Source organism: Neofelis nebulosa, chromosome 2 (assembly GCF_028018385.1).
Source record: "Neofelis nebulosa isolate mNeoNeb1 chromosome 2, mNeoNeb1.pri, whole genome shotgun sequence".
Classification (NCBI taxonomy): Eukaryota; Metazoa; Chordata; class Mammalia; order Carnivora; family Felidae; genus Neofelis; species Neofelis nebulosa.
In genome coordinates this window covers 221,060,548-221,086,906 of record NC_080783.1, presented here as the reverse complement: position 1 = coordinate 221,086,906, position 26,359 = coordinate 221,060,548, and the positions used below count along the sequence as shown (strand labels likewise).

At 60.9% G+C, this 26,359-nt stretch overlaps 1 protein-coding gene across 3 annotated transcripts in view; it reads right to left on the bottom strand.

The window, feature by feature from the left end:
• The window catches only part of MMEL1 (membrane metalloendopeptidase like 1), a 31,643-nt gene extending 5,723 nt beyond the window's left edge, over window positions 1-25,920 (bottom strand). Inside the window, exons 1-13 of one of the 3 annotated variants that reach the window (XM_058719374.1) lie at window positions 25,556-25,920; window positions 23,405-23,568; window positions 10,973-11,050; window positions 10,271-10,330; window positions 9,139-9,300; window positions 8,833-8,913; window positions 7,663-7,758; window positions 7,123-7,211; window positions 6,554-6,619; window positions 5,157-5,291; window positions 4,986-5,075; window positions 1,484-1,620; window positions 1,033-1,126 (exon numbers count right to left, since the gene is read on the bottom strand). In XM_058719374.1, the coding sequence (XP_058575357.1) occupies window positions 1,033-1,126; window positions 1,484-1,620; window positions 4,986-5,075; window positions 5,157-5,291; window positions 6,554-6,619; window positions 7,123-7,211; window positions 7,663-7,758; window positions 8,833-8,913; window positions 9,139-9,300; window positions 10,271-10,330; window positions 10,973-11,050; window positions 23,405-23,558 (1,242 nt within the window). In that variant the 5' untranslated portion in view covers window positions 23,559-23,568; window positions 25,556-25,920. Of the gene's footprint in view, window positions 1-1,032; window positions 1,127-1,483; window positions 1,621-4,985; window positions 5,076-5,156; window positions 5,292-6,553; window positions 6,620-7,122; window positions 7,267-7,662; window positions 7,759-8,832; window positions 8,914-9,138; window positions 9,301-10,270; window positions 10,331-10,972; window positions 11,051-23,404; window positions 23,569-25,555 lie in introns of all 3 variants that reach the window. The other 2 variants (XM_058719373.1, XM_058719375.1) reach the window with 2 other exon arrangements.
• Window positions 25,921-26,359: the final 439 nt, after the last annotated feature.

Sequence of the window (26,359 nt, the reverse complement as noted above, 5' to 3'; positions counted from 1 at the left end):
CCTGCTCAGCCCCAAGTGCCACCTTGCCCCCTGTTCTCGCCGCCCTGGCCTGGCTGGCCAGCCCGACTCTGACCTCTTGGACTCCAGCCCCCCACCGAAGCACAGGCTGGTGTTGACTCTGGGGGCCCTGGGGGCCGCATCCAGCTCAGCCGTAAGCCACCGGCTCTCCGGCCCCCAGTGGGTTTTCCCATCGCCGGAGTGGAGACGCTTGGCCAGTAGTGTTTCCACCCCACCCGCCAAGGCAGACGCCCCGACTTGCCCCAACTTTCCCGATGCGCTGGAGGGCTTCTGTCCGTCCCATTTCTCTAGCGAAGGACCTGGGGGTCCGCCTGACTCCCCTGCCCCTCAGCCCCCTGCTCGTACCTCAACTGTCTGTCGTCCACACTTGCGTCTGCTCCTGAGGCCCTGGTCCAACCCGTCACCCAGCCCGGACAACGTGTGTCTGCACTCTGACCCCACGCCCCCTCTGATCGAGGCCTTGGAACAGCCACCATGACCACAGGCCTTCCCAGTGGGTCCCCTGCCTCTGCCCTGCCCGCACCCCCACCCCCAGCAGCCAGAATGACCACACAAGCAGGACACTAGGCTGTGGCTCCCGCTCTGAACACCCTGGCGGCTTTCAAGGCACGTGGAATCCACGTTCGGCTCAGTCCCACGCTTGCGGGCCCCCACCTCTCTCCCTGGCCCCGTCTCCTTCTTTCCTACCACGTGGCCTGGGGGTGTCCTGCCTTGGGAATCTGCCCCCTGCCTCTTCGTGTCTGGGTCATTCTTGCCTGGAGGTCTCCAGTGTCACCCTCCCAGAAAGGCCATCTCTGTCCCATACGTTCCTGTCACGTCCTACTTGTTGCTTTTGAAAGAGTGGCTCTCCGGTTTGGCGACTGTCCCAAGAGGGCAGGCGTTGTCAGCCTCTTGCATGGCTCTGCCCCCGGCGTGGACCTTGGCGTTTGGCCCAGAGCAGGTGCCCCGCACCATGAACTAAGTGAACAAATGACAGGCCAGGGGTAGGAGCCACCTGCGTGGGGCCCCACTCACCTTACGGTAGTTAGCTCGCGCATCCTTGAATCGCTGGCTCAGGCTACTAATGCGGTCCAGCACCAGGCGCCAGGCCAGGTAGTTCTGCATGGTCCTGTGGGCAGGAGGCAGAGGGCGGGGCATATGACAGGTGCGTGGAGTTTGTCCAGAGTGGGGATTGGGCTTGTGGGCCCTTAGTCAACGGCTTCTGCGATGAACAGGCGCTCGCCCCAAGCAGGGTGGTGGAGAAAGCCTCTGGGACAACCTCCAGATACAGCCTGTCTGTTCCTAGGTGCCCGAAAAGTCCCAGGGAGGGTTCGCATCTCTCACTAAGGTTCTATCGGCCACTAATATTTATCTGCCCAGAGAAGATGCTCCCTGGGGTACTCTCCCATGAGGAGACGTGGAGGGGGTGGGGGCGGGGCCAGAGGCCGAGATGCCGAGGCCTCTGGGGACCTTCCCGGGGCCTCACCTGGCTGAGTAGACATCGATGATGTCTTCAAGGTTCCGGAGGTAGGGGATGCCATACACCACTACTTCCTCATCTGGCAGCAGTTTGATTTTGACAGAGGACAGCACAGATTGTATGAAGAGGGTCCAGTTAAACCCCTGGGAAGGCGGGCGTGCGGAGAAAGAGGGAGAGAACAGAGAGGTAGGTAGACACGGCTCGTGGGCATCCAAGAAACCCAGCCCCCACCAGAGAATATTTGGGGAATCAGAGGGAAGGCACAGATGATCAGAGTCAGGGTGAGGGTGGGTGACATCACCACAGAGCCTACAGACTGTGGAAAGAGATCATGCCAATGTATTTGAAAACTTGAGTGTGATGGAAAAATTCCTGAAAAGAGTTTAGCAATACGATCTATAGAATATATATCTAATAAATATAAGAATAGTAGAAATATAGTCTTATAGGTAATAAATTGATCTTTCATTTGAAATATTCCCACATGAAAATTTCTAGAACCATCTGCCTTTTCCAGTGGATGCTATCTGACATTTGTGGAAGACATACTGCCAGTCCTACTCAACTTTCCAGAGGAGAGAGGAAAAGAAAAGTCTTCTCAATCTGATTTATGAGGCCAAGAAAAACTTGAATCCCCAAATAAGGATATTACAAGGAAAGAAGGTAACAGGCTAGTGTCGTTTATGATCATAGACAAAAAAAATCCTATGAAAATATTAGCAATTAGGATTTATCCACACCTACATAATATGGATAATACATCACAGCCAAATTTGATTTATTCAAGAATTCAAGTTTGGTGTGTAAAATTTGAAAATCGAATCAAGTAATTCACGGTGATAACTAGATAAAGCAGGATAATCACATCCTAATTTCTTTTTTTTATTAAAAAAATTTTTTTAATGTTTATTTTTGAGAGAGAGAGAGAGAGAGACAGAGCATGAGTGGGGGAGGAACAGAGAGAGAAGGAGACACAGAATCCGAAGCAGGCTCCAGGCTCCGAGCTGTCAGCCCAGAGCCGGACATGGGGCTTGAACCCATGAACTGTGAGATCAAGACCTCAGCCGAAGTCAGGGGAGGGGCAGAGAGAGAGGGAGACACAGAATCCGAAGCAGGATCCAGGCTCTGAGCTGTCAGCACAGAGCCCGATGCGGGGCCCGAACCCACGAACCGTGAGATCGCGACCTGAGCTGAAGTCGGACGCTTGACCGACTAAGCCACCCAGGCGCCCCGATCACATCGTAATTTCAATGGATGCAGGAAGAAAGGCGTTTAATGAACTTTGCCGTCTGTTCATGACAAGAAGTCCTAGCGGACTAGAGCTAGAAGGTAAATTCAACAGTCTGGTGAGGGGAATCTAAATACAGCAGCAGCAACCCAGAAAACAAAACCGTGCACAGCAAACGTCAAAACTGAGGGAGGAAACAGGACGTCTACTAGCGTGACTGAGTGTCCCTGCCAGCTCAACAAGACAAGTTAATGACAGAAAATCAGTAAGGGTTTGAAAGGGAAGAAATAAAACTTATCGTTCACAAAGGACATGATTTCACGTGCATAAAACCTGAAAGGAACTGCAGATACGTAGGGTATTGGAACGAGTGCGTGCGCGGAGTAAAACTTCTGTGTCCGAGGTCGGAGCCTCTGCACAGGAACAACAAAGAATCCGAAGATACATCACACAGGAAGACCTTTCGTGCCAGTCTCAGAAACCGAAGGGCTTGGGGCGCCCGGGTGGCTCAGTCGGTTGAGCGTCCGACTTCAGCTCAGGTCGTGATCTCACGGCTCGTGGGTTCGAAACCCGCATCGGGCTCTGTGCTGACAGCTCGGAGCCCGGAGCCTGCTTCGGATTCTGTGTCTCCGTCTCTCTCTGCCCCTCCCCCACTTGTGCTCTGTCTCGCTCTATCAAAAATAAATAAAATGTAAAAAATAAAAATAAAAATAAAAAAAAGAGTGCAGCAGGGGCGCAAACTGCTGTGTTCTCAAACTTGACTGTGCGGCCGTCAGCACGGCTGGCCCGGTGAGATGGGGTGTTGCGACGGTGAGATGTTGTCTCACCCACAAAACGTAGGACAAGACAACCCAGTGCAGGTGAGTGAACTGTCTGGGTCTGACGGCCCGTCTTGTGGAGGGAGAAGTCGGGGTGGGGGCCTTGGGGACGGGCCGTGTGGACGTGCACACTCGGAGCCAAGTCTAAGCGTTATAAACGCATTCTACAGCGGACAGCCCAACGCCTGGCTTCTAGGACGTTCCCCCAAGCTTCTTCGCCATCTCCGAGGCACGGCGCCTGCAGGCCGTGGGCGTTCTCTTCTCTCTCTCCTCTTCCCACTGTTAGTACGTTTGCAGATCCTCTGGCTCTATCTTCCAACTGGATCAGAAACCACCCCTCTCGCCACGTCGGCTAGCGGCTAGCGTCTCCACCTGCCAGCGTTCACCGCCTGGTCCTCAGTGTGAGTCAAGTCTGTGCCCCAGGCCCTCTCACGTGCCCTGGAGGCCTGGCATCGTCCACGCCTTCACCGCCGGTGCCTCCTCTGACCTCCGGTCACCTTGCAGCCCCTGCCTCAGGACCTGGCCCTTGGCTGCCCCTTTGGGCCACACGCCCCAGACGGTCCCTCTTCCCGAGACTTCTCTCCTGCATCAGCTTCGTGGCGCAGCCCTTCCTGGCCGCGTTGTCCCACCGCCTCCCTGCTCTCTGCACGCAGGCCTCCCCGCCTGGGCCGCAGTGTAGACACGAGGCGGGGGTTGCCCGCTTGGCTCACTGCTGGAGCCCGAGCCAGAGGGGGAACTTGTCCCCCACAGTGCCCGCTGCGGCGGGGGTGGGGGGGGGCAGCTGTTGGGTTGTGTTGAGGGGCGGGTCGAAGCAGATCACCACTGGGAGCAGGTGCCAAGGAAGAGGGCAGGCTCCAGGGGCCATAGAGCCTTCCGGAACACCAAGTGCCATGAACCCTGGGCAGGAGTCTCTGGAGTTCTCCTGCTTTGGTCTCTGGCTCCACCAGACCCTCGCATTTTCTGGTCAGGAGTTAGGAGCTGGAGTGTCTGTCCCACCCCTGCCCTCTGCCCCGACTCGGGCTTCGGTTGTAGGGCTGGCGTGGCTATCACTGCGTTTCTGTCCCTCCTGAGGGGAGGCTCCGGACAAGTCTGCGGCTCAGGGTGCCCGGCCACCTGAGTTCGGGGTTGGGTGGGGTGCAAAACCCGGCTCCCCTCTGTCTGGCCTGGGCTCAGAACAGGCCCCAGGGACGCAGTGCCCGGGGCGAGGGTCGCTCTGGTGAGTCGGGACCCCTCCCGGCCTGTCTCCTGCTCAGGAAAGCGGGGTCCTCGCGGTATCCACCTCACAGATGGGGTGGCCCTGCGTGCCTGGACGGCCCGCCTGCACCTGCCGTCCCAGTGCGAGAGTGTCCCTGTCTGGGCGACCTGTGCGCGCGTGGGCGTGTTTCTGCGGCTTGGCCCGCGGAGGCGGGGCCGGGCGGGGGGCGGGGCCGGGGCCCGTGGGGGGCGGGGGGCGGGGACTTGCCTTCAGGCCAAACTTGTTCTGGAGCTCCTCCAGGCCCATCCTGTGGTACAGAGTGGTGACGTCATGCCTCTCCTCCTGCGGGGCCGTGGCCTGCACCGGGGGCCGGGGGTGTCACACCGGGGGGCGGGGCGGCCGGGACCCCGGCCCCCCGCCCCCGCCCCGCGGCCTCACGTTTGCCAGCTGCGTCTCGAGCTCCAGCACCTGCGCCATGTCCTCCCGCACCAGGTAGCCGTTCTCGGGGAGGTTCATGTCCGCCCGCAGCATCGCGGCCACCGACACCATGAACTGCAGGTACGCTTCCCGCACCTGGGACGAGGGAGGCAGGACTCGGTCCGGCGGCCGGCGGCCTCGGCCCCCGCGGCCCCCATGGAGCTCTCTGTGGGGGCGGGGGTGGGCGTAGGACACGAAGCGGGCCCCCGGGATGCTCCCGGGGCCAACCTCGCCGGCGGGCGGCGGGACGGGGCGCTCCAGACCGTCCGCGCCCTCCCGGGCCGGGCCGCAGCCGCCACTCGCACTCGCGGACAAGCCGGTGCAGCGGCCGCGGGCTCCGCGTGAGTGGCCTGCTGCCCCGGACCTGCGTGGGGAGCCACACGCTGAGGTCACGCCCCGACGGCTCGGGGCTACGCTTCCGCCCCATCCCCCACGTCCCTGGGCTTGCACGGGACGGAGAGACCTGTTCTGTCTCCGTGGTTGCCTACAAAGTGCTGGGCTAGCCTAGCGGGTGCCCCGTAAAGGCCCCGGGGTCGGCCAGGGCTGTCAGATGCCAGGGTCCAGGGCGGGCTGCCCTTAGCCAGGCTGGACTCAGCCAGGGGGTCAGGCACTGGGTCCGGAGGGTCGATGCCCTTCCTGGACCTGCCTTCTTTGCGCCTCATCCTGGGAGGGGCTTTCCTCCCAGGCAGGGTCCGCAGAGGCCACACCTCCGGCGTCAGGCCCGTCGACGCCCTTGGCCTGGCTGTCTGCGCTCCGCTAGCCCACCCGTGGCTCCTTCTGTCAGCCACACTCGTCTCTGCCCCTGGCTGGACCGTCCTTCATGGCCCGGCTCACAGCCCGCCTCCGCCAGGAGGCCCACCATCCTGCTTTCTGGCCGAGGGCTATTTCACAATTGCACCTCCCACAGCCGGCTCCCAGCTCTTCCCTCTGGCCCAGCTCGCCACTGTCTGCCCCTTGCCTCGCTCCTCCCCGGACCAGGAACCCAGTGGTTACGAGAGCCCCGCGCTCAGGTGGCCTGAGTTCAGATCTCGACGGGCCCTACGCGGTAGACCGGCAGTGTGGACCGCAGTCCTCACCGGTGAGACGGGGGTGAAGGGCGTGGGCTTCGGGGCCACCGGCTCAGCCGAGCCTGTCCCCATACGTGGCACGTGGTGTTTAGGGACGGTCCCTTCGACGATGAGGACGAAGGCTGTGGTTAGCTTGTCCGCAGCTGTCAGCGCCCCGCAGGCGTTCACAAAGGCTAGCCATGGGGGGCGGGGTCAAGGGGACCACGGGCAGGCCGGCCGCAGGGGGGCCCTAAAGCTGCCGGGGAGGGGGGGCAGCAAAGTGCCTGAGGGGCCGGGGCCGGCCGGACTCACCTTGTGGTTGTTGCCTTCGTCGAAATAGTATTCTCGGGACGGCATGCCCAAGGTGGGCTGGTCTATCTGGAGACACAGAGGGTGTGACCCTGGGCAACGAGCCGGGGTCCCCACAGCCTGGCCGGGGAGGACAGCAGCTCTCTCGACTCCCCCCGAACTGCGCCCAGCGGGAACGTGGGCTCCACCCGGAAGGGGGACGCGCCCCGGCGCTGCTCTGCGAGTGACGGCCGGAGGGCCCCCGGGGACGCGCTGCAGGGTGCACTGACCAGGTGACCCAGGTGACGTGCGGGCCACGTGCAGGGCCTCGCGGCGCCCTCGCCCTCCCTGCGTGGCGCGGGCTCGCTGTGGCCGGCGGTGGCTTTCTGAGGTCCGTTTTCCTGCCCTGGAGCCCGAGGCCCGGACAGACGGCACGCGGGCGGCTCCTCTGACTGGGACCCGGTCCCCCGGCAGCCGGCGCCCCGGGCGGGACGTGGACAAGGGCAGGGCCCTGGGAACGCCCCCGGGGCTCACCCGCCCCCTGGCCACGGCCCTGCGGGCGCCCCCAGCCAGGCACCAGGGACCCGGCCTACCCCGGCCCCCCGGCGCGGCTCGTACGTAGATGATGTGCCGGCTGGAGTTCTGGTCGTCGTTCCAAATGAACAGGTCGATGAGGACGCGCCTGTTGAACTGCGCGTTCATCAGGGCCAGCTGCTGCTCCAGCTCCCACTTGGGGCCTGGGGGGTCAGCGCCTCACGCTGGAGACCGGCTGCGCTCCCGGGGGTCCCAGGCCAGGCCCTTGTCGGACAGTGGACCCCAGCCCCCTAAGCCCCAGAGCTCGGGGGACATCGTGGCGGCAAGCACACCTGCGGGCCCCGGCGCTGAGGACCCGCTGCGGGACAACAGGGCCAGGGATTGCCGGGCACCTGGTGCCCCCGTGCCCCGCCCCCACGCCCCGGGTCTGGGAGGCGAGTGCCCCCAGGGGCCTGGAAGGGTCGCCCTCTGCAGGGCTGGGGAGCCCACTGGCAGCGGGTGCGAACTCGCCAGCCTGAGCCCGCGAGGGCTCGGCTCCAGGGAGCCCCGGGCGGTGACACCTGTGTGCTGAGCGAGGCTGCCGCAGGCCCCGGCCTTACCTACTCTCTCGTTCCACTTGTCCATGGCCACCGGCCAGCCGCCCATCAGATCCAAGATGTTCAGCAGGGGCTGCGAGTCTCGTTTTTCTATCACGCCTGCGAGGGAAGGAGGGTCACTCGCCTCCCCGACACCCACCCACCCCCCGACACCCACCCACCGGGACGCTGCACGCCCGGCACAAAGCCAGGCCTCCGTCACACGGGGACGGGGACGGGCCCGGGAGGAGCAGAGACGGACGCAGGTGTGAGGGGCCCCGGGGGGTGACCGAAGCAGACGCACCGGCAGGACACGGGGCGTGGGAGGGGGACAGGCGACCGGGTGGTGGGGGAGCCAGGCCGAGGGAGGCCCTGCGGCCCGGGGGTGCTGCACGGGTGGGGGAGGGGGGCGCCAGCACCGTGGCCGGCCGAACACTCTGGACTGGACGTGGACAACTTGTGCAGGGCAGCGGAGGTCCGGCAGGAAGCTGGGGAACTGGGGTCACACGTAAGGTGAAGGTGAGGGTCCGGTGGCAGGGTGCCAGGTCACTCGGTTTGGCGGAGACTCACAGGGAGGCAGGGGCATGGGGGAGCCTCATGGTGGAAAGAGGGAAGGTTCCGGGCGAGCCCAGATGGGGGCCGGGGTTTCGGGAGGCACGAGCCAGAAGCTGGCGGCTTCCTCTGGCTGTTCTGGAGTCGGATGCGGGGACAAAACAATGAGCCCTCGGTACTAAGGGGGGGGGGTGCTCCCCACAGAGCAGCCGACACCCCAAGCTGGGCTTGCAGACCCCCAGGCAGGGACACGAGGGGAGACAGGCCAGAGGGGCACGGGGTGTGGGGGAGACATTCCTAGGAGCCCGAGCACAGGGCAGTCCCGTAACAGTACCCGGGTACACGTGTGGACACTCGCAGACACACGTGGACGGACACACACACGGACACACGCGGACACAGACACACACGCGTGTGCGCCTTCCCTGGGGCTTCCAGGTACGCCCCTCAGCATTGTCCCTCTGCCCGGACGGTGTGGCCCGGGCTGGGGTCAGGGTGTAAACAGGATCACGGGCAGCTGGCAGTAAGTCCCTGGGCCCGGCGGCCAGGTGGGGGCACAGCCCCCGTGGTCGTGAGTCCTGAGTGGCGTCCAGCTGCCAGGCACTGCTGCGGGGACTGTGGGGTCCCGGACCCCCCACTCACTCTCGTTCATGCAGGAGCGGTACAGCATCTTGGCTTTCTGCACAGCCGGCCTGTCCTTGGCGGTGGAATTCTCCAGCACTCCTGTGGGCAGAGGAGGGGGCTGGACAGAGGCCTGAGGCGGCCACCGGGAGAGCCAGGTCAAAGGTCCTGGTGTCACCCGTCCCTCTGTAGTGAGAGGAGGCCCCTCTGCCCCTGCGGGGCCTTTATTCCAGGGGGTTTCTTCTCTGCGGGCCCCACGGCCACCCTTGAGTGGCACAGACGTACAGCCTTACCCAGCTCCACCCTCAAGGTCACGGCGGCTCTCACCTTTGAGGATGATCTCCAGCTCGTCTCGAAGGACGTCAAAGACACTGTACTGGGAGTTGGTCTCGGGGATCACGTGATGCTGCAGCCAGCCTCCGCACGCGTACTGGTAGAAGTCTTCACACGGTTCCCCGGACGGGTCCATGTTCCGGAGGATCCTGGCAGCTGCTCGGCCGCAGGGGTGGGGAGGGAGAGGGGGGACCCAGTCGCGGGTGCCCGCGGACCGTTCGACATTCCATCATGGCTGTGTGCCCTCGGCAGCGTGAGTCACCCTCTCTGAGCCTCGGCGAGGTCAGAAGCAGGAATTCAAGTTCTAGGGCTGTGACTTATTAGCCACACGACCCGGGACCCCGTGACCTCTGCCAGGACACCCACGGTCCGGCGCTGGGGCAACGGCCAGGACTGCCCGGCTCCCAGGAGGCAGTCTGCTGCCCCTGGAGCCCCCTCACTCGTCAGAGTGTCTGCAGCGGGGGTGGGGGTGAGGGTGCTCTGGGCCGCCACAGGGAGTCTGTGTGCTGTTAGAGGAGACGGTGTCACCCCAGCACCGGAATGTGCCGCGTCACTGGTCGGGGGTCCCCGGCCGAAGGCTCTCGGCTGGATTCCCCACTTGGAACCCCCAGCCTGGGACCCTCCCTCGCCCTCTGTCCCACTTGGCCAGGGCCTCGAGGGAAGCTCGTCCACGACCCCAGCATGGGCAGGAAAATCTCAGGTCTGAGATTTTTCCTGATGTTTCTCCAGACCGTTCTCACCGTTTTCGGTCTGCGAGTGGCAGCATATGGTCCCCAATTTTTAGACAAATTCGTGGGAGGAAGCTTGTATGTTCATGTGACCTTTCTCTCTGTAACTGCGGGAAAGAGCCCCTGTCCCCGAACTACCTTCCTCCCCGTCACGGGGGCCTTGTGGGTGCAGGGACCTCTTCCTGGGGGCACAGGGCTGGGAAGAGGGAGCAGACCCGCTTTCCTCACCCGCTGCAGATGCCCCGCCTGCAGGCGGGGCCAGGGACTGCCCGCCGGGCCCCCCCCCCCCCCCCCCCCCCCCCCCCCGTGCCGTGCTGTGTCTGGAGGTGGCTCCCCTTGGCCTCGGGAGGCCCTGCGCCCCGGGGCAGGGCTCTGGGAGGTGTGGGGAAGGGGCTTACCTGCTATTACGCAGCCAGGGGTGGTGCAGATTTCACCCGTCACCTGGGGCCGTTGGATGGCTGTGGGCAAGACGCGGCGTGAGCGAGTGGGGAGGCAGAGTGGGACGGGGCGCAGGTGAGGTGCGTCTGCTGGGGCGGGCAGGGCCAGGCCTCAGACCGCCCCCAGCCCCCCCGGGGGCCGTCCAACCTGGGGTCCTCCCCAGGTGGCCCAGGGCTGGGGCTTCCGTGAGGGCGAGCCCCACGCCGGCTTGAACGCTTCCGTAACCCGGGAGCCTGTTCCACGGACGCACCCTCTGCCTCCACTGACCCCCCCCAGGGCCCCCGGGTCCCCAGGACTGAAGCTGGTGGTTCTGCCTTCCTGCCTCTCTGCCAGCCGGCTCTCGCCCCTGTCGGGGTCACCTCCTCCAGGCAGGGTGCCCGTGCTGCTGGTCTCTGCACACTGCTGCCCCCCTGACCCCCCTGCCGGGCCCCAGCTGGTCGTATAGGTGTGCACCTGCCTGGTCTGAGGGACGGCGCCCCAAGCGGGGGAGCAGGGAACACCCTGCACGTAGCAGGTGCTGTGTCCCTGCCGCTGCCCTGGCTTCCCGGGGGACTCTGGGGGCCCTGGGCGGGGCCCCGCGCCCCTGCTGCACCCCACCCACCGGGGGCCCCGTCTCCAGCCCACCTGCTTGGGCCGTGTTTTGGAAGGGAAGGCAAAGCTACCTCGGGGTTTTCGTTCTACAAGGGTCTTCTCGTCCTCTGAGAAGCACAGCCGGCTAGGAAAGGACGGCGGCTGCTTCCCTGGGGAGAAACACAGCACTCAGCCCCCTGCCTCCCCCTGCCGGGGCCCCTCGGGGCTTGCTGGGGGCAGCCTTGCCATTTCCCTGCAGCGCTGGGGTCCAGGGCTCTCCGGGGGGCTGCCTGCCTCCCCACAGCCAGGCCGGGTCACCAGGGAGCCCAGCGGAACTTACCTCGGAGGGGAGGGGGAGGGCGAGGGTGCTCCCCTGGCTTGCCCACCCCCACTCTCCAGACCCACCCCCGTCTGCCGGGGTCCAGAGGGCTCCTGAGTCGGAAGTCCGCATTCCTTCCCCTCAGGGAAATCCCCTTTGACCTTCCTCCTCGATCTCAAGGTCATGGGCCGCACCCACGCAAGGTGGGCAGCTCCTGGGGTCCAACCGAGGCAGGAACAATAGGCTTGTGTAGGGGGACGGGAGGCCACTTTCACTGTCTGACTCGCTGGCCACCTTCCCTGCGTCCATCCGCTGCACAGGGCAGGGGCATCACCTGGTCAGCATGGGGAGCTTCCGGGAGGGTGGGGACCCTGCCCGGGAGGGGGTGGGGGAGGGGCGAGGCGCAGGGAGAAGGCCTGCTGGGCCTGGCCCCCTACAGAGCTGGCTTGTGGCCGAGTGTCCCCACTACGGAGGCGCACGGAGACCTGGCGGGAAAGAGGGACCTCACGCAGGTCAGAGGCCGCAGAGGGTGCGGAAAGCTCCCGGAGTGTCGGGTGCTCCGTGGGGCCCTGGCCATGGGAAGACCCGCTTATGAAGTGTGGGGTTGGGGGCGTTTCTCCCCCCACCTGTGGCTGCCGCTCTTTGTGCCCACCGTTTGTGCACCCACGAGTCCAACCTTTGCCGACCGTGACAAGCCTGCCCCGGTGCCGGGCCCTGAGCGTTCAGATACGAGTCCGGCACGGGCCCTGCCTCAGGGAGCCCCGGCCCGTGGGGACAAGACAGCGATGCTAATCAGAAGCAAAAATGCAGTGGCGAGAGGGCACGAAGGCATGGCTGCCCCAGGGGGTTTGTCAGGGTCGTTAGCCCAGACCCTTGGGACAAGAGCCGGACCTCGGACCCCAAAGGGCCACACCCTCAGTGACACTCAGTGACAGTGGACAAGGCCATCTGAGCTCCGGCCAGAGACATGACGAGGAGGGGAAGGGATTTTTGCTTCTGATAAGGACGCGGAAAGTTGAAAGCGACTGTGGTTCCCTCCCCTGCCGGGAGAAGGAGTCGCGGGAGTCTGTAAACACCCATCCGAGAACTGCGGACAGGAAACCCGCAGAACCAAATTCCAGAAAGGCATGCGCCCTCCCTGGACAACAGGGACCTATGACCGCCTGGGGAGCCACGGCGCGAGGAAGGTGGTCTTGCACAAAGGGGGCTTCGGGCTGGAGGAGCCAGTAAGGCCACCAGCACTGGGGCTGGTGCGAGGGACGGGGTCCCACGCCGCTCCCCCACGGGCCAGGTCCTTGTTCCGGGGCCTCCCCGAGGGCACGGGCGGGAAAGGAAAGCGGAGAGAAATCCCCGTGCGTGAAGATACAGGCAAACGTGGCCCATCATCGAGAAAAACCCAGCAGCGTCCAAAGAAGTGGCCCCGGGGACCAGCGGTCAGAGTTAGCGGACAGAGTCTTCAGCGATTAGCATCACGAGATTAAAGGATCTGGTACAAAAGATGGGAACCGTGTAGACAGATACGTGGTGCGCATCCCCAGGTACACGGACACGGTCGGAAAGAACCGAAGCGGAGAATCTGTTTTGCGGGCTTCGCGACAAGCTGAGTCTGCACTGGAAGCAATCTGTGTCAAGGGAAGTTATCCGGGCCAACGCGCAGGGGAGAGACCCAAAACACACAGAACAGAGCAGAGGAGAGCCCGCAGAACCCCCGGGGGGGGCGGGCAGCCACCTCGAAAGCCGGCTTGGCAACTTCTTACAGAGCCAAACGCAGCCTTACAAGGCGAGCCCGCAATTCCACTCCTACGTGTTTCCCCAGGTGGTTGGAAAGCCCACGTCCACACGGAAGCCGGCCTGTGAATTTTACAGCAGGTGCGGAGGGTGTTTTTGTTTGTGGTTCTGCAACCATGGTGTCCTGCCACAGAGTCACGAAGAAATAAACCGTATTACAGCCACATAGTGGAATTATTATGAAGCAATGAAAAGAAATAAGCGAGGGGCGCCTGGGTGGCTCAGTCGGTGAAGCGTCCCACTTCGGCTCAGGTCACGATCTCGCGGTTCGTGGGGGTGGAGCCCCGCGTCGGGCTCTGTGTCGAAGGCTCGGAGCCTGGAGCCCGCTTCGGATTCTGCGTCTCCCTCTCTCTCTGCCCCTCCCTAGCTTGTGCTTTGTCTCTCTCTCTCTCTCTCTCTCTCTCAAAAATAAACCAAAAAAGGCAAAAGGAGCTGACTGTCAGCATGGCGGTGTAGTCTAGTCGGTGAAATTGATCCCCACGGGAATGCAGGTTGGCAGTTCTGAGACCACGATTGGGATTAAGTAAGCAGGGGAGGGCAGGAGTCCAGACTCCTCACCGCTGCAGGGGGAGGGCAGGTCGGCAAGGGCAGGGGGCTGGAAGGAAGCTCGTATTTAGCCCGACATAGACACAGACGGTGCACACACGGGGCTGAGCACGCCCTCGGCTGAGAGCGGCCGGAAGCAATGACCCGCCAGCCATGCTCACATCTAGGAACCCGAGCGTGGCTTCTAACACCGTCTCCCCGTGAAGGGAGCCAGGGGTCCTTGGAGAAACGCTGGGTTCTCTAACGGGGGCAGAAAACATACAAGACGGGCCTGGAACATCTCACAAGGCCAGAAAGGAAGGAGGTGCTCCCCTCCCCCTCCAGAGTCCCAAAGCCACAGTGACGGGGGATTGTCAGAGGAGCACCAAAGCCACGGCAGAGCCCCCAAGGTCAAAGCTGGGGCGATTTGAACACAATGAACTAGTGCTGGATCGTGGTCCAAAGTATAAAATCCACATGAGTCCCTGCCGACATAAATACATCACCGAGTAAATACATAAATGGGGGGAATAGAAAAACCCCCCATACAGAAGAACTCCAAATCGTTTATGGAGGTGCTCTGCCCGGAGAGATGTGGATTCCAACTCCCCCCGCCCCTTGGGCGTGAGCTGTCCACGGTGGCTTCCTTTCCAAGGGGACAGTATGGAAAGCGAGGGGAAAGGTAACTTTATGGTGGAGAAAGCCGACGAACGTTATATGCTGGAGCCACGTGGTCACGGTCAACGACAGTGACGAGTCATTGTAAGTACGCACCCTTCGTTTATGGGCCTTCCTCCCCGAAACACATCCAACCGTGAGAAAAACATGTGACGAGTCCCGCCTGAGAGACGTTCTACAAAATATGGGGCCAGGACACCTCGAAACTGTCCAGATCAGGGGCGCCTGGGTGGCGCAGTCGGTTAAGCGTCCGTCTTCAGCCAGGTCACGATCTCGCGGTCCGTGAGTTCGAGCCCCGCGTCGGGCTCTGGGCTGATGGCTCGGAGCCCGGAGCCTGTTTCCGATTCTGTGTCTCCCTCTCTCTCTGCCCCTCCCCCGTTCATGCTCTGTCTCTCTCTGTCCCAAAAATAAATAAATAAATAAATAAAAATTAAAAAACAAAACAAAACAAAACAAAACAAAAAAACTGTCCAGATCATAAAAACAAGGGAAGTCTGACAAACCATCACAGCTGAGAGTCGCCTACGGAGATTTGATGAATGATGCTCCGTGGCATCCCGTAGGATCCTGGGACAGAACAGGACACGAGGGAGGAACAGAGGAAACCTGGAGAAAGTGTAGACCTACTTAACAGTCATTGGCAAACGGGGCGCCTGGGCGGCTCGGTCGGTTAAGCGTCCGACCTCGGCTCACGTCACGACCTCGCGGCTCGTGGGTTCGAGCCCCGCATCTGTGCTGAGAGCGCAGAGCCTGTTCCAGATCCTCCGTCCTCCTCCTGCCTCTCTCTCTCTGCCCCTCCCCCACTCTCTTGCCCTCACAAAATAAACATTAAAAAAAATAACACAGGTCGGCCTTGATTTGGATGATTCATATTCCCTCTCTCTGTCTGTCACCACTGTCACCACGTCCCGTGTCTCTCTCTCTCTGGAAAAAAAGGCCACAGGAATCTCAGAGGGTGGAAAACAGCCTTCCTCCCTGGAGAATGAGCACGGGCTGGTCGTCAGGCAGGTGCGCGTGTGAGCTTGACCGTGTGGCCAAGGAAAGCTCAAGCTGAGACGTGCGTTTTTAAGCAGGTGGCCTCCCCAGGTGCCTGATGGAAACAAACAACAAGCCTTCTCTGGAGGCAAACTTCCTGGCCCAAGAGACACAGGGTCCCCGCAGGTAAAGCCAGCGCGGGCACGGATTCACTCCAACGCGGCGAGAAGCTTCCACGGGTGTGACCAGCACATGGCAGAACCGTGAACCCCAAGGATTTTGTGTTCTGGGATTCTCCGATCCCAAGTGTCTGCGGCCTCACGGGCCCCCAGTCTCGACTCCTCCCTGCCCCCATGCTGTTGCCGGAGGACGTTTTCTCCCGCTCGTCTGCGGGCTGGCCCCGTGGCTTGCTTGGGCCGACAGAATGTGGTGGAAAGGATGCCCACTCCGGTCCTGAGCCCAGGCCCTAGGGGGCCTGGGGGCTCCAAGCCGTCCTCCTCCACTCTGCCCAGGCCCGCCTGCTGGTCCTCGTAGGGGGTGCGAGGACCCCCCGGAGGGGGGCGGTGCTGAACAGAGTCCAGCCTGGGTGGGCCGACTCGGCCATGGCTCTGCGCCTGTGTGCGCGTCCCAACGGACGAACGTTATTCTAACCCCCGAGCACCAGGGCAGTTTGTGAGGAAGCAATAACCCGGCTGATGCAGAAACGCCTGCGAGTATGTTTGGAGAAGTAAAAGAAAACACTAAAAACAAGGGCAAGAAACATTTAAAAAGAATCGGTCCGTGAAAGAATAAATCGTAAATTCTAGAAACACGAAAGAACGTGGTTGCCAAGATCACATTTCTGGATTTTTTCCTCCGGGCTGCACTGTTTATTTTGCTAATTGAAACCCAAGTGACAACATGTCACAAATTCCGGGGTTCCACGGAATCTTTACTGCACCGCAGGTACAGGCATATTCAGATATGTTTTTGGAGAATCAACATTCTGCAAAATGCAGCCAACATTTTAATTCACACCCAAGGGAAGGCAGCGTCCTAAAGGGTATGTATTCCGAGTCATTGCAGGCTAATTGGGGGAGAATTTCTGCAGATCTAACACAGGTGAAGAGAGGGTTAGTGAGTTGGAATATAGTCCAAAAGAATTTACCCAGGAGGCAGGACAAAGAGACGGAACCTTCCCAGAGACACTCGGAGGATAGAGCGAGGAGGACTGAGGACACGCGTAATCAGAGTCTTAGAGCGGGAGAAGAGAGGTCATGAGGGAGACACAGCGTTCAGGAAGATAGTGCACGACTTCCCACAACGAATACACGGTATTGATGCGGAGATCCGGGAATCACGACCTACCCAAAGCAGAATAAACAAAACAAGTGTTCGCAGCCAGATGCCTCATGGTAAAAGTGAGAAGATACCAGAGACAAAGGAAACACAGCTCGGAGGGAAAGAACGTTCACCCGACAAAGAACCACAGTTAGACGGGCCCAGATTTCTGCACAGCGACTACAGAAGCCAGGAGACCACGAGACTAAATCTTTAAGCCATCGAGGGAGAACGGGGTCCAGATTTGTCTCATCAAACTACCACTGAAGGATGGGCAAAGGTGGGGGGAGGGAGAGAGAGACTGAGAGAGAGAGAGAGAGAGAGAGAGAGAGAGAGAGTCACAAGCAGGCTCCAAGCTCAACATGGAGCCCATCGCAGGGCTCGATCCTATAACCCTGGGATCGTGACCTGAGCCAAAACCGGGAATCAGATGTTTAACCGACTGAGCCACCCAGGCGTCCCTACCGCGGAAAAATTGTTACCGCGGCGCTCCCCACACTTGCTTGGTCACAAGAAGGGCCTCAAGTGTGCATCACAGCACAGAGGTGGAGGCCTATTGTGGACCGAACGTGGCTTCACCCCAGTTCACAGGCCGAGGTCCTGGCTCCCGGTGGGCCTGCCCGAGGAGGTGATAAAGGTTGAATGAAGTCATCAGGGTGGGGCCCAGCTCCTGAGAAGAGGCGGGTGAGGCTGCCAGCCCCTGGCCCACAACCCACACCTTGAATAGGAGGCTCCGGAAGCACGTGGTTTGGAGAGAAGAAAGATGATTTCGAAAGGACATCCTGAGCCGGGAGACGGGAGGACGAAGAAAGCTCGCGGGGTGTGCGATGAGCCCAGTGAACCCGGCTGTATTCACTAACGCTGCCTCCGTGAGAGACCAGAGTGAGAGAGAACCGAGTCTTGCCCGCGACCACACGGAGCCGGCACGGGAGAGACTCGAACGGCTCTAAATCCTTGCGTGTCGGGAAGCATGGGACGGAGGTGTCCGTCAGCTGACCGCCTCACTAGCTAACCAGGCACACGCACGTCTGAGGTAGCAGGGGTCTGCTTCCTGCTTGGAACGTCAGCAGCCACGACAGTACCCTGCCCTTCCTAACGTTAACAAGAGAAGTCTAGATCGTCCGCAGACGTCACAGCTTCTCGAGAGCCCCGTCTAGGGCCTGGGGTCAGAGAGCAACTCGGGAAACAGTTTCAGAGCACGAGGAGCCCCTCCAAGGAGGGACGACAGCGTCCGCCCTCTGACGGGACCCAGGAGTGAGACTGGTCACCACCCAAGTGGGTAAGAGGGACGGAGGGAGGCGCAATCTTCGCGCGTTCTTAGAGGCCACCCGCGCGTTGGCTCGCTGGTTGGGAACAGCCGGGAGGGAACACTGCCTCGCTCGCGTGTTCTAGCCGGGGGTCTTCGGCAGGTGCTGACGCGAGACACCGGGGGCAGCCATCAGAAGGCCAGAGAGAGCCCCCTCAGGGGCCCAGGCCAGACGTCAGCCGCTTCCGCTGAGGCACACGCACCAGGTTCCCCTGCTTGCCCGCGCCTTCCTCTCGTTGGGAACAAGGGCCTGAGCCGCTGGGGAAAAGGCAGTAAAGCTCTCACCTCCAGGGGTCAGGCAAAAGCCCACCGGTCTGGAGGAGGGTCCGAACCAAAAATCCTCTGCCCGTGGGACAGGGACAGGAGCCCCCTGTGGCCCCAGGATCTTAGCATGACATCAAGCTGACGTCTGCTGCCTCTAGAGCAAGGGCGGGAAACTCAGGGGTGGAGCAAAATTTGGTGGACGAGGGGACCAGCACAGGGATGCTCCGGTCCAGGGCTCAGGGCGGCTGAAGACCAGACGTGGCCGGTGCATCAGGGATCGCGTGCCCCCCGGCGCGAGCCGAGCACTGACCACCTACCCTTTGTGGAGGGACTGAGGCGCGGAGAGAGGCCCCTCTGTGTCACAGGCAGCCGGGGGCCGCTGCCAGTGAGGCTGAGGCAGGCCCGAGGGGACGACGGGAGGTAACGGCCGCCGGTTGCTGGAGGAATTCGAATCCGAGGCGCCCCCGAGGGTGACTCCTGACGAGATGAGTCGAGCCCACACACCAACAGACTGGCAGGACACATGTCCCTGTTTCCAGCCACAAACACGATGTGCCTCAGTCTCTACTCTTCCCCACGTGGTATTCAGGATTCGGCGAAGGTGCGTGAGACACACACAGGCAAAAGCCAGAAAGGCGGTCGAGCGGTCCGCTGCTACCAAATAATCGGCTGAACTCGATTCACAGAGGGGCGCCTGCGGGGCTCGGCTGGTTGAGCCCCCGACTCTTGACTTCGGCTCAGGTCGTGATCTCGCCATTTGTGAGTTCGAGCCCCTGGTCGGGCTCTGTGCTGACAGCTCGGAGCCTGGAGCTGCTTCGGATTCTGTGTCTCCCTCTGCCCCTCCCCTGCTCATGCTCTGACTCTCTTTCAATAGTAAATAAACACTTAAAAAAAAACTGAAAAAAAAAAAAAACCAAAGAACTAGATTCAGAGAGTGCCCAAATGCTGGCATCATCAGAGCTGAACTTTAACACAACTACGGGTGATACGTTAAAGGATTGAACGAAAAAGGAGGACGGCATGCTTGAACAGATACGACATTTCAGCAGAGATAGAAACTATAAAAAAGGAGTCATGTGGAAATATCAGAAATAAAAAGCATATTATTACAGGTGGAGGATTTTCCTGACTGGCTGCCCAGCACGCTGGATCCAGCCGAGGAAAGAGGCAGCGAACGTGGAGACTAATTCGGGTCAGACTCTTTAAACCGCAGCACAAAGACTAAAAGGGTGAGAAACACTGAACAGGCCATCCAAGTATTGCGGGACAGCATCAAACCGTCAAGAGAAGAAGAGAGAGAGAGAGAGAGAAAGGGGTCAGAAGAAATATTTGAAAAGATAATGGCTGAGAGTTTCCCAAAATGAGTCGAAGAAATTCCAAAGAACTCCCAGATTCCAAAGGACACACGCAGCACGAATCCTAAAATACTGAAACGCGCACGCGCTTCCCCCGGCCACACCGCAGCCGAGGTCAGAGAGAAAAATCTCTAGGGCAACAGAAAAAGGAGAAACATTACAGATGGAAACAACAGAGACGGGAGTCATGGCGGCCTTTCCCGCAGCAGCCGTCTGAGCCAGAAGGCAACCGAGTGACTGAGGGAAAAACCCAACGGTCAACCGAGGATTCTCTACTCAGAGATAAAAATCTTTCAACACGCAGAGGAAAGAAAGGCTTTTTCAGAGAAGCAGAAGCTGAGGAAGTCCATTTCCAGCACACCTGCCTAGGATAAATCCTGACGGAGGGTCTCCAGGAAGGAGGAAAATGGGTCGAGCCGGAAAGAAAAAAGAACGGAGAACTCCGGAATGGCTTTTCTTTTTACAACAAAAACAAGTAAGCGAGCCTGGCAAGGCTCCCCCAGACCCGGGATCCATGGGATTCTGGAAAGATAACTGTATGTATACCTTATATTTGTGTAGGCTCAAACCGTATTACCACGCCTCATAACCACCTAATAATTGATACGTGGAACGCAGAATGACAGATTCGTTGGCTTTCCTCGACATGAACAGGACCCCAGCGATCTGGCCTCTTGTTGAAGGAGCGGAACCTGAGGCCAGGCGGAGTGAGCCAGCTGCGTCTCAGTTTACAAACTGTCCGAAGGACCTTTTCGTGCAGGAGACCGCAGGTGTAGCTCCTTGAGCTGCATTGAAAAACTCTTTGGAGGAAAGATCAGAGAGGTTGGGAACAGAACTTGCAGATTTAGAAATGTCATTTTCAAAAAAATGTTTATTTAATTTTGAGAGAGACAGAGCATGAGCGGGGGAGGGGCCGAGAGAGAGGGAGACACAGAATCAGAAACAGGCTCCAGGCTCCGAGCTGTCAGCACAGAGCCCGACGCGGGGCTCGACCCCACGAACCGCGAGATCACGACTTGAGCCAAAGTCGGACGCTCAACCGACTGAGCCACCCAGGCGCCCCTAGAAATGTCATTTTGAAGGGACTCACACCAAAGTGATTCACTGTTGGGGAACCATCAGTACTGGGTACTCAAGCCCCATCCCGCAATCCACGAAAATCTATCTTAGGACCAAGAGGGTGACATCTGAGAGGCAGACGGGCTGGTAATGAAATAATGTGACCGAAAAAAAGGAAGCCTCTGGAACGAGGTAGCTATTAATGACAAGGAAACCAGATAATGGCAAAGAGAGGAGACGCGACCCAACTTTTCTTTATAGCTCAGCTGTGTACGACCCTCAGTCTTTACCACAAAGCACGGACACGTCTGTATTGCGAGGGCAGGGTCTGGGTTGTGTAGGGAGCTGAATCTGCCTTCCCTTCGGCACGTCGATAACCATACTGGTAGTGGGTAAGTGACAAATCGGCTATTTTGCCATTAAATCTGCTCACGAACGCCATGACAGACGCAGGCATTTTTCTAAGTGTTACTGATGCATTAAATCATGGGCCCTCAAGTAAGCCTCTTGTGTGTGTACTATGTTATGTTCCATTTCACAGACGGAGAAACTGAGGCACAGAGGCACGGAAGAAACCTGCCAAGGTCACACAATAGGATCTGGGGGCGGGGCCGGCACACCTCGCCATGCCTGGGCATTAACCACAAGCTTATAAAGCCTCCTCACGACCCAACACTGACAGTAAAAGAGGTTCAAAGTCAAGGTTTAGATACGGAAAGCCACCTCAGTCCAAGGGTTACCAATATTTTCCTGTCAGGGGCCGGGCAATAAATATTTTAGGCTTTGTGGGCCACACACAGACTCTGTCTGACCAATTCAACTTAGCTCTTGTAGCAGGAAAACATCCACAGACAATATATAAATGAGTGGGCACAGCTGTGTTCCAATAAAACTTTATTTACAAAACCCGGGCCAGAGTTTGCTGGCTTCCGTGCTGGAAAGTGAATGTGGCTGCTTCGTAGGAGCAGGATTACAGGAGGGGCAGGACCGCGGACGTGGGGCTTCATCTCCTACTGTAATTTCTATAAAAACGCGTGTGATTTCCCAAAAAACACTTGTCCGTAACTTTTAAGACAACTGTCCAAACAAAAAATCAACGAGAACCCCTAAATGGACAGTGATGATCGAAAACCTGCACGCTAGCGGAGGGAAAATAGAGGAGGAAAAAATAACAGAGCCACCCAAAAGAAGGCGGACGGCAACCATAACGAAGGCCAGTAAGACTCAATTCTCCGGGTAAGAGACAAAGACCCCAATCCAATCCAGATTCATACGGTTGCAAGAGACACATCGAAGGCGAAAGACACAAAAGGTCTGACAGAGAAAGAATGGAAGAAAATGGGCCGAGTGGTTATATGCACATCGCACAGAACAGAACGTGAGGCAAAAGACATTAAGATAGAAGGTGTCACTGTGCAATGATAGGCTGTGTGAAGACACAATTTCTAACCTTGTCTTCACATAATAACGTAGGCTTAAAACAGACAAATTAATACTTGGCATAAATACGAGGAAAACTGGCGGTTCTCTAGTGCAAGATTTCACACAAGAAAATTAAAAAAAAACCCAAATATATAGAAGATTCGATTGGTGTGGATATATCTGTATCTCCAATTTCATCTAACAGTTAGTGATTGGGTGTCTTCCACGAACACGCGTGGATTATTTGCAAAACTGACCACGTGGCAGTCCCAAAGCGGGCCTCAGCAAACACCCAAGAATCAGCACCGCGTAAACCCTGGTTTCTGACCACAATGCAGTTAAGTGAGAAGCCAGTGAGAAAAGGTAACTGGCCAAATCTCCGTGCGTCTGGAAATTAAAAAGAAAAAAAAAATTCGAAATAACTCAGGAATCCAAGAAAAAAAATCATCGTGGAAATGAGAAAGCACTGGGAAATACACAGTAACACTGCATGTAAATTCTTCCGCGGACTCAGAGGGCCTGAGGCCGAGATCAGCTGGGGGGTGGGGGCCGGGGGGACAGTCCCGTCCTCTGGAAGCCTCTGAACCAGGTGTTTCCAGCCCAGCGAGCCCCGAACTAGGCTCCTCGAGGTCTGGGCTCCCCAGGGCTCTCTGTGCAGCCAGAGGCTCCTGCCCCTGGAGCTGGCAGTGCCCCCACCCTGGCGGGGGTCCCAGAGGGGCCAGAGACCAGAGCAGCTGGCAGGGGCCCTCCGGGTGCCCGGACAGGCTGGGAGCAGCGCTGGGCTGGGACGCCCATCACATCCACAGGCTGCGCCCACTTCTGGTCCCCGGAAATAGCCTCGTCTAGCAAAGGATGGCTGGTTCCCTGCGGTGCACGGGGCCAGGGCCGGGCCAGTGTCGTTCCGGTGACAAAGGCCGTGATGCCCTACTGTGAGCCCCTCTCCGGAGTCCCGCGCCCGCTGCCCTGGGGGTGGGGGTGGGGGGTCAGCACCCACATCCGGGCTGGGGTGGCGCCTGTGAGCAGCAGGGTGCAGCCCAGGTGCAGACACGTGAGCCCCACCCCCGCCAGGCCCCCCACCCAAGCCGGGGACAGCCCCTCCCTATCCACGCGGAGGGGGAACCAGGAGAGGAGTGTCCTTGCGCAGCAGCCCCGGCTGCACCCCCGGGAGCCCGGTCTGACCCCTCCCACCGTCTTGCACCCAGGGGAGCCTGTCTGGGGGTCACGGCTTCTGCAGGGCGGGGGAGAAGGATGGCAGCCGCCTCCGTGAGACACAGGTGAGCGCAGGGGAAGAGCGCGGCTCCCGCCACCTGCCGGCTGGGACCGCAGTGCGGGAAGGGAGGGGGCTGCGCGGAGCCTGCGGAACCGGCTGGGGCGGCCGGCCCCGGGCAGAGCCTTCTGGAAGGGGCCGCCGGCGCCCCGCAGGTTAGTGCCAGGTGCGGACCCTGGGCCCCCGCCTGCCCCGTCGACAAGACTGGCGCATCGGGGTGGGTGGGCGGGGGGCGCCTTCACTCACCTCCGCCGCGGGCGGCGTAGAGGAGGCCCAGGGCCACCAGGGCGACACTCAGCAGCAGCAGCAGCAGCAGCCCCCCCTCCAGGAGGCCCGGGCGCTTCTGTCCCGACCAGCCGGCAACCTCCACCATCCCTACGGGGCTCTCGGGCTTCCCCATCGCCAAGTCTCTAGACGGGGGAAAGTGCACAGCTGAGAAAGGCCAAGGCCAAGGGCGAGGGCTGTGTGTCCGGCCAGGGTGGGGAGCCGCGCGTAGGGCCCCTGGGGCCCTGCCTGAGGCTGGGAGGCTGGTGCCGGTCCCTTCAGGACACCGGGCTCCTGTCCCCACCGCCCGGTCCGCAGCCGGCTCTCGGCCTGTGTCTCGCTAGCCGGTCTCCCCAGGCCAGAGTCTCTGAGGGCCCGAGGCGCCGGTGGGGGGCGGGGACGGTGCGGCCCGCGGGCCATGGTGGCAACCTCTCCCCAAGGTCGGCTTCTCCCAGCCTGCTCTCCAGCAGGGGTCGTCCAGGGACCGCTCTGCTCACAGCTGGGGGTGGGCACTAGGGACCCAGCGGGCCCAGCTCCCCATGCTTGCCAAGGGGCTAGGGCAGCGGAGCCGGCCTGGGGCCCTAGTGCCCGGGGCTGGGGAGGGGGTCCTGGAGCTACGGACCCCGAAAACCCTCTGGGAGGTGGCGTGGGCCACTGGGCTTCCTGCCCACCTTTCCTGCCCGGAGCCCAGGAGTGGACCCTGGGGAGACCAGAAGGACGGCTGCCCACGCAGGCAGTGACCGTGAAGGCCAGCCCCAGCAGCCACCTGGCCGGCGTGCATCCCTGTGTCCCCCTTCCCCACCCTCCCCTGCCCCCGCCACTCCAGGGGTGGGCAGCGGTGGAGGACCGTCAGGGCTGTGGCAGACAGGAGAGGGCGCGCTGCCTGGGGACAGGCGGGGACAGCAGACCCCGAGGGCTCTGAGGTCTGCGCTCCCTTTGGCAAGTGGGTGTGCACACGCCCCTCTTTGCTGGCGCGCACAGCCCTGCCCCTGGGACGGCTGTGCAGCTGGGAACAGCTGGCCGCTGGCCTGTGCGTCAGACTCCCGGTCCTCAAACACCGTGACACAGCCGAGCCCTGCACCAGCGCCCACGCTGCACCGGGCAGGGCCGCGCGTTCGGGAAAAGCCTGAGGAAGACAATGCCAGTCGGGCCCGTGGGCGGGCAAGCGCGGCTGCTGAGACACGCTGGGGCTGGCGCAGGTGTCCCTACCTGCCAATGCCCAGGGGTCTGCCTGAGTTCTGTCTCCCGCTCTGGGCGGGGGCGGGGGAGTGGTGGGTAGTCCTAGGCGGGTCTTACTCTCCCCGGGCCTCACCCGCTCCATGACCCAAATGGAGAGAAGCCAGGCCTGCACTGATCTCAGCACCCTCCGCAGCCCCCCGTCACCTCTCTGCGCACCCGATATGGTCCTCCGCCCTCAGCGCCCGGCAGACCCCTCCTCGGAGGCTTTGCCCTTCCCCCAGACCCTCCCCCCGCCCCCTCACTCCCCGAAAAGCCCCTGCTCAAGGCCATCTTCCCAGTGGAGCCTTCCCTGGGTCCGTCTTCACCAGCCTGACCCCCGGACCTGATTTCTGTTTTGCCACCAGATGTGCGATTCAGGCTCGATGCCCCTGACTTCTGTTTCCATGGTCCCCCTCCCCATGGGAAATGTCGGCACCATGGGGGCGCGGGGCTCCGTCTGCCTGGGTCCCCAGCACCCACTCTGGTACCCACGACCCCAGAGGCATCAACCAACGTCCGCTGAACGATGAATGAAGGTTCGGCTGGACGGGTCCGAGCCTTGGCTGGGTCTGTGGCTCCGGCCTCTCCAATGGCTTTTGTCTTAGATCAGAACCAGTGAATGCGTTCTCTCCTTCTGTGTCGCTCGCTTCCAGGAACTCGGTTTGGCAGAAAAGTGCGCACACACTTTCATATTGAGGGCTAAGGGCAAAGCCAAGTGCTGGGGAATCAGAGCAGGCCTCTCTGGGCTATGGTGGCCAGCCAAGGAAATGGGGCTCGTCGGAGGGGAACGGTGTGGGCGTGCTCACAGAATGCTCTGCCCGGCCCCTGGGAGACGGGCTGGGTGCTGCTAAGGTGCTCCCTCCGTGCTGCCCAGGAAAGCCGGCCCTGGCAGGCAGGCCCCCTCCCTCGGCTCGCCTTCAGGTCACTCGGGGGCGGCCGCGTCCCACGGGCAGGTCTCAGAAGGCTGGGTCGGGCTGGCCTAGAGCTCCCGTGAGCTGGGGCCAGGTGGGAGGGCTCCCAGGGCTGGAGAGCAGTGACTTCAGGTGGGGTTCCACTGAGGCTTCCGGGCCTCCTTTGTGACGCAGGCGAGGGTTCCCTGGAGGCGGGACCATCTCCCACTCACCGGCAGGGGGTTCCATCTGGGTCTGGTGTGGGGGAGGGGCCGAGAGCAGCTCCTGGCCTGAGCGAGGGTCCCTTTGCGGGCCTCTGGCCCTGCGTCCTGCCTCCTCCTCCCTCCTCCACCCCACCGTCCTGAGGGGGTTGCTGGGGTTGCCGGGAAGGAAGGCCAGGCCCCCCCCCTCCCCCCCCCCCCCCCCCCGCCTGAGAGGCGGGGACCAGAGACTCTCACTGGCAGTGGGGTTTGCCAAGGCCCCGCCATGGGGCTCTGCCCCTTAGTCTCCAGTGAGATTGGTGCGTTCTGGGGGCCTCGCCAGGTATAAAGGGAGGTGGTGTTCCCTACCCGAGACACCCACGTTCTGCCAGCTCGGGCTCAGCGGCCTCCCTCTGCCCCTGGGGACTCTTGAGGGGCAGTCGGTCCTGGCTAGGGGAACAGGAGAGGCTTCTGGACTTGACAGAGGCACGCCAGTGCTTCCGAGCGTGAACCAGTCACCTGGCTGATGGAGGCCGGGGGCTCCGGGCGGAGCAGGTCCAGCCACAACCCAGGCTTCCGTTCCTCGGGCCCCACTCGGGTGCCAGCACGGTTCTGCTTCTGTTTCAGAA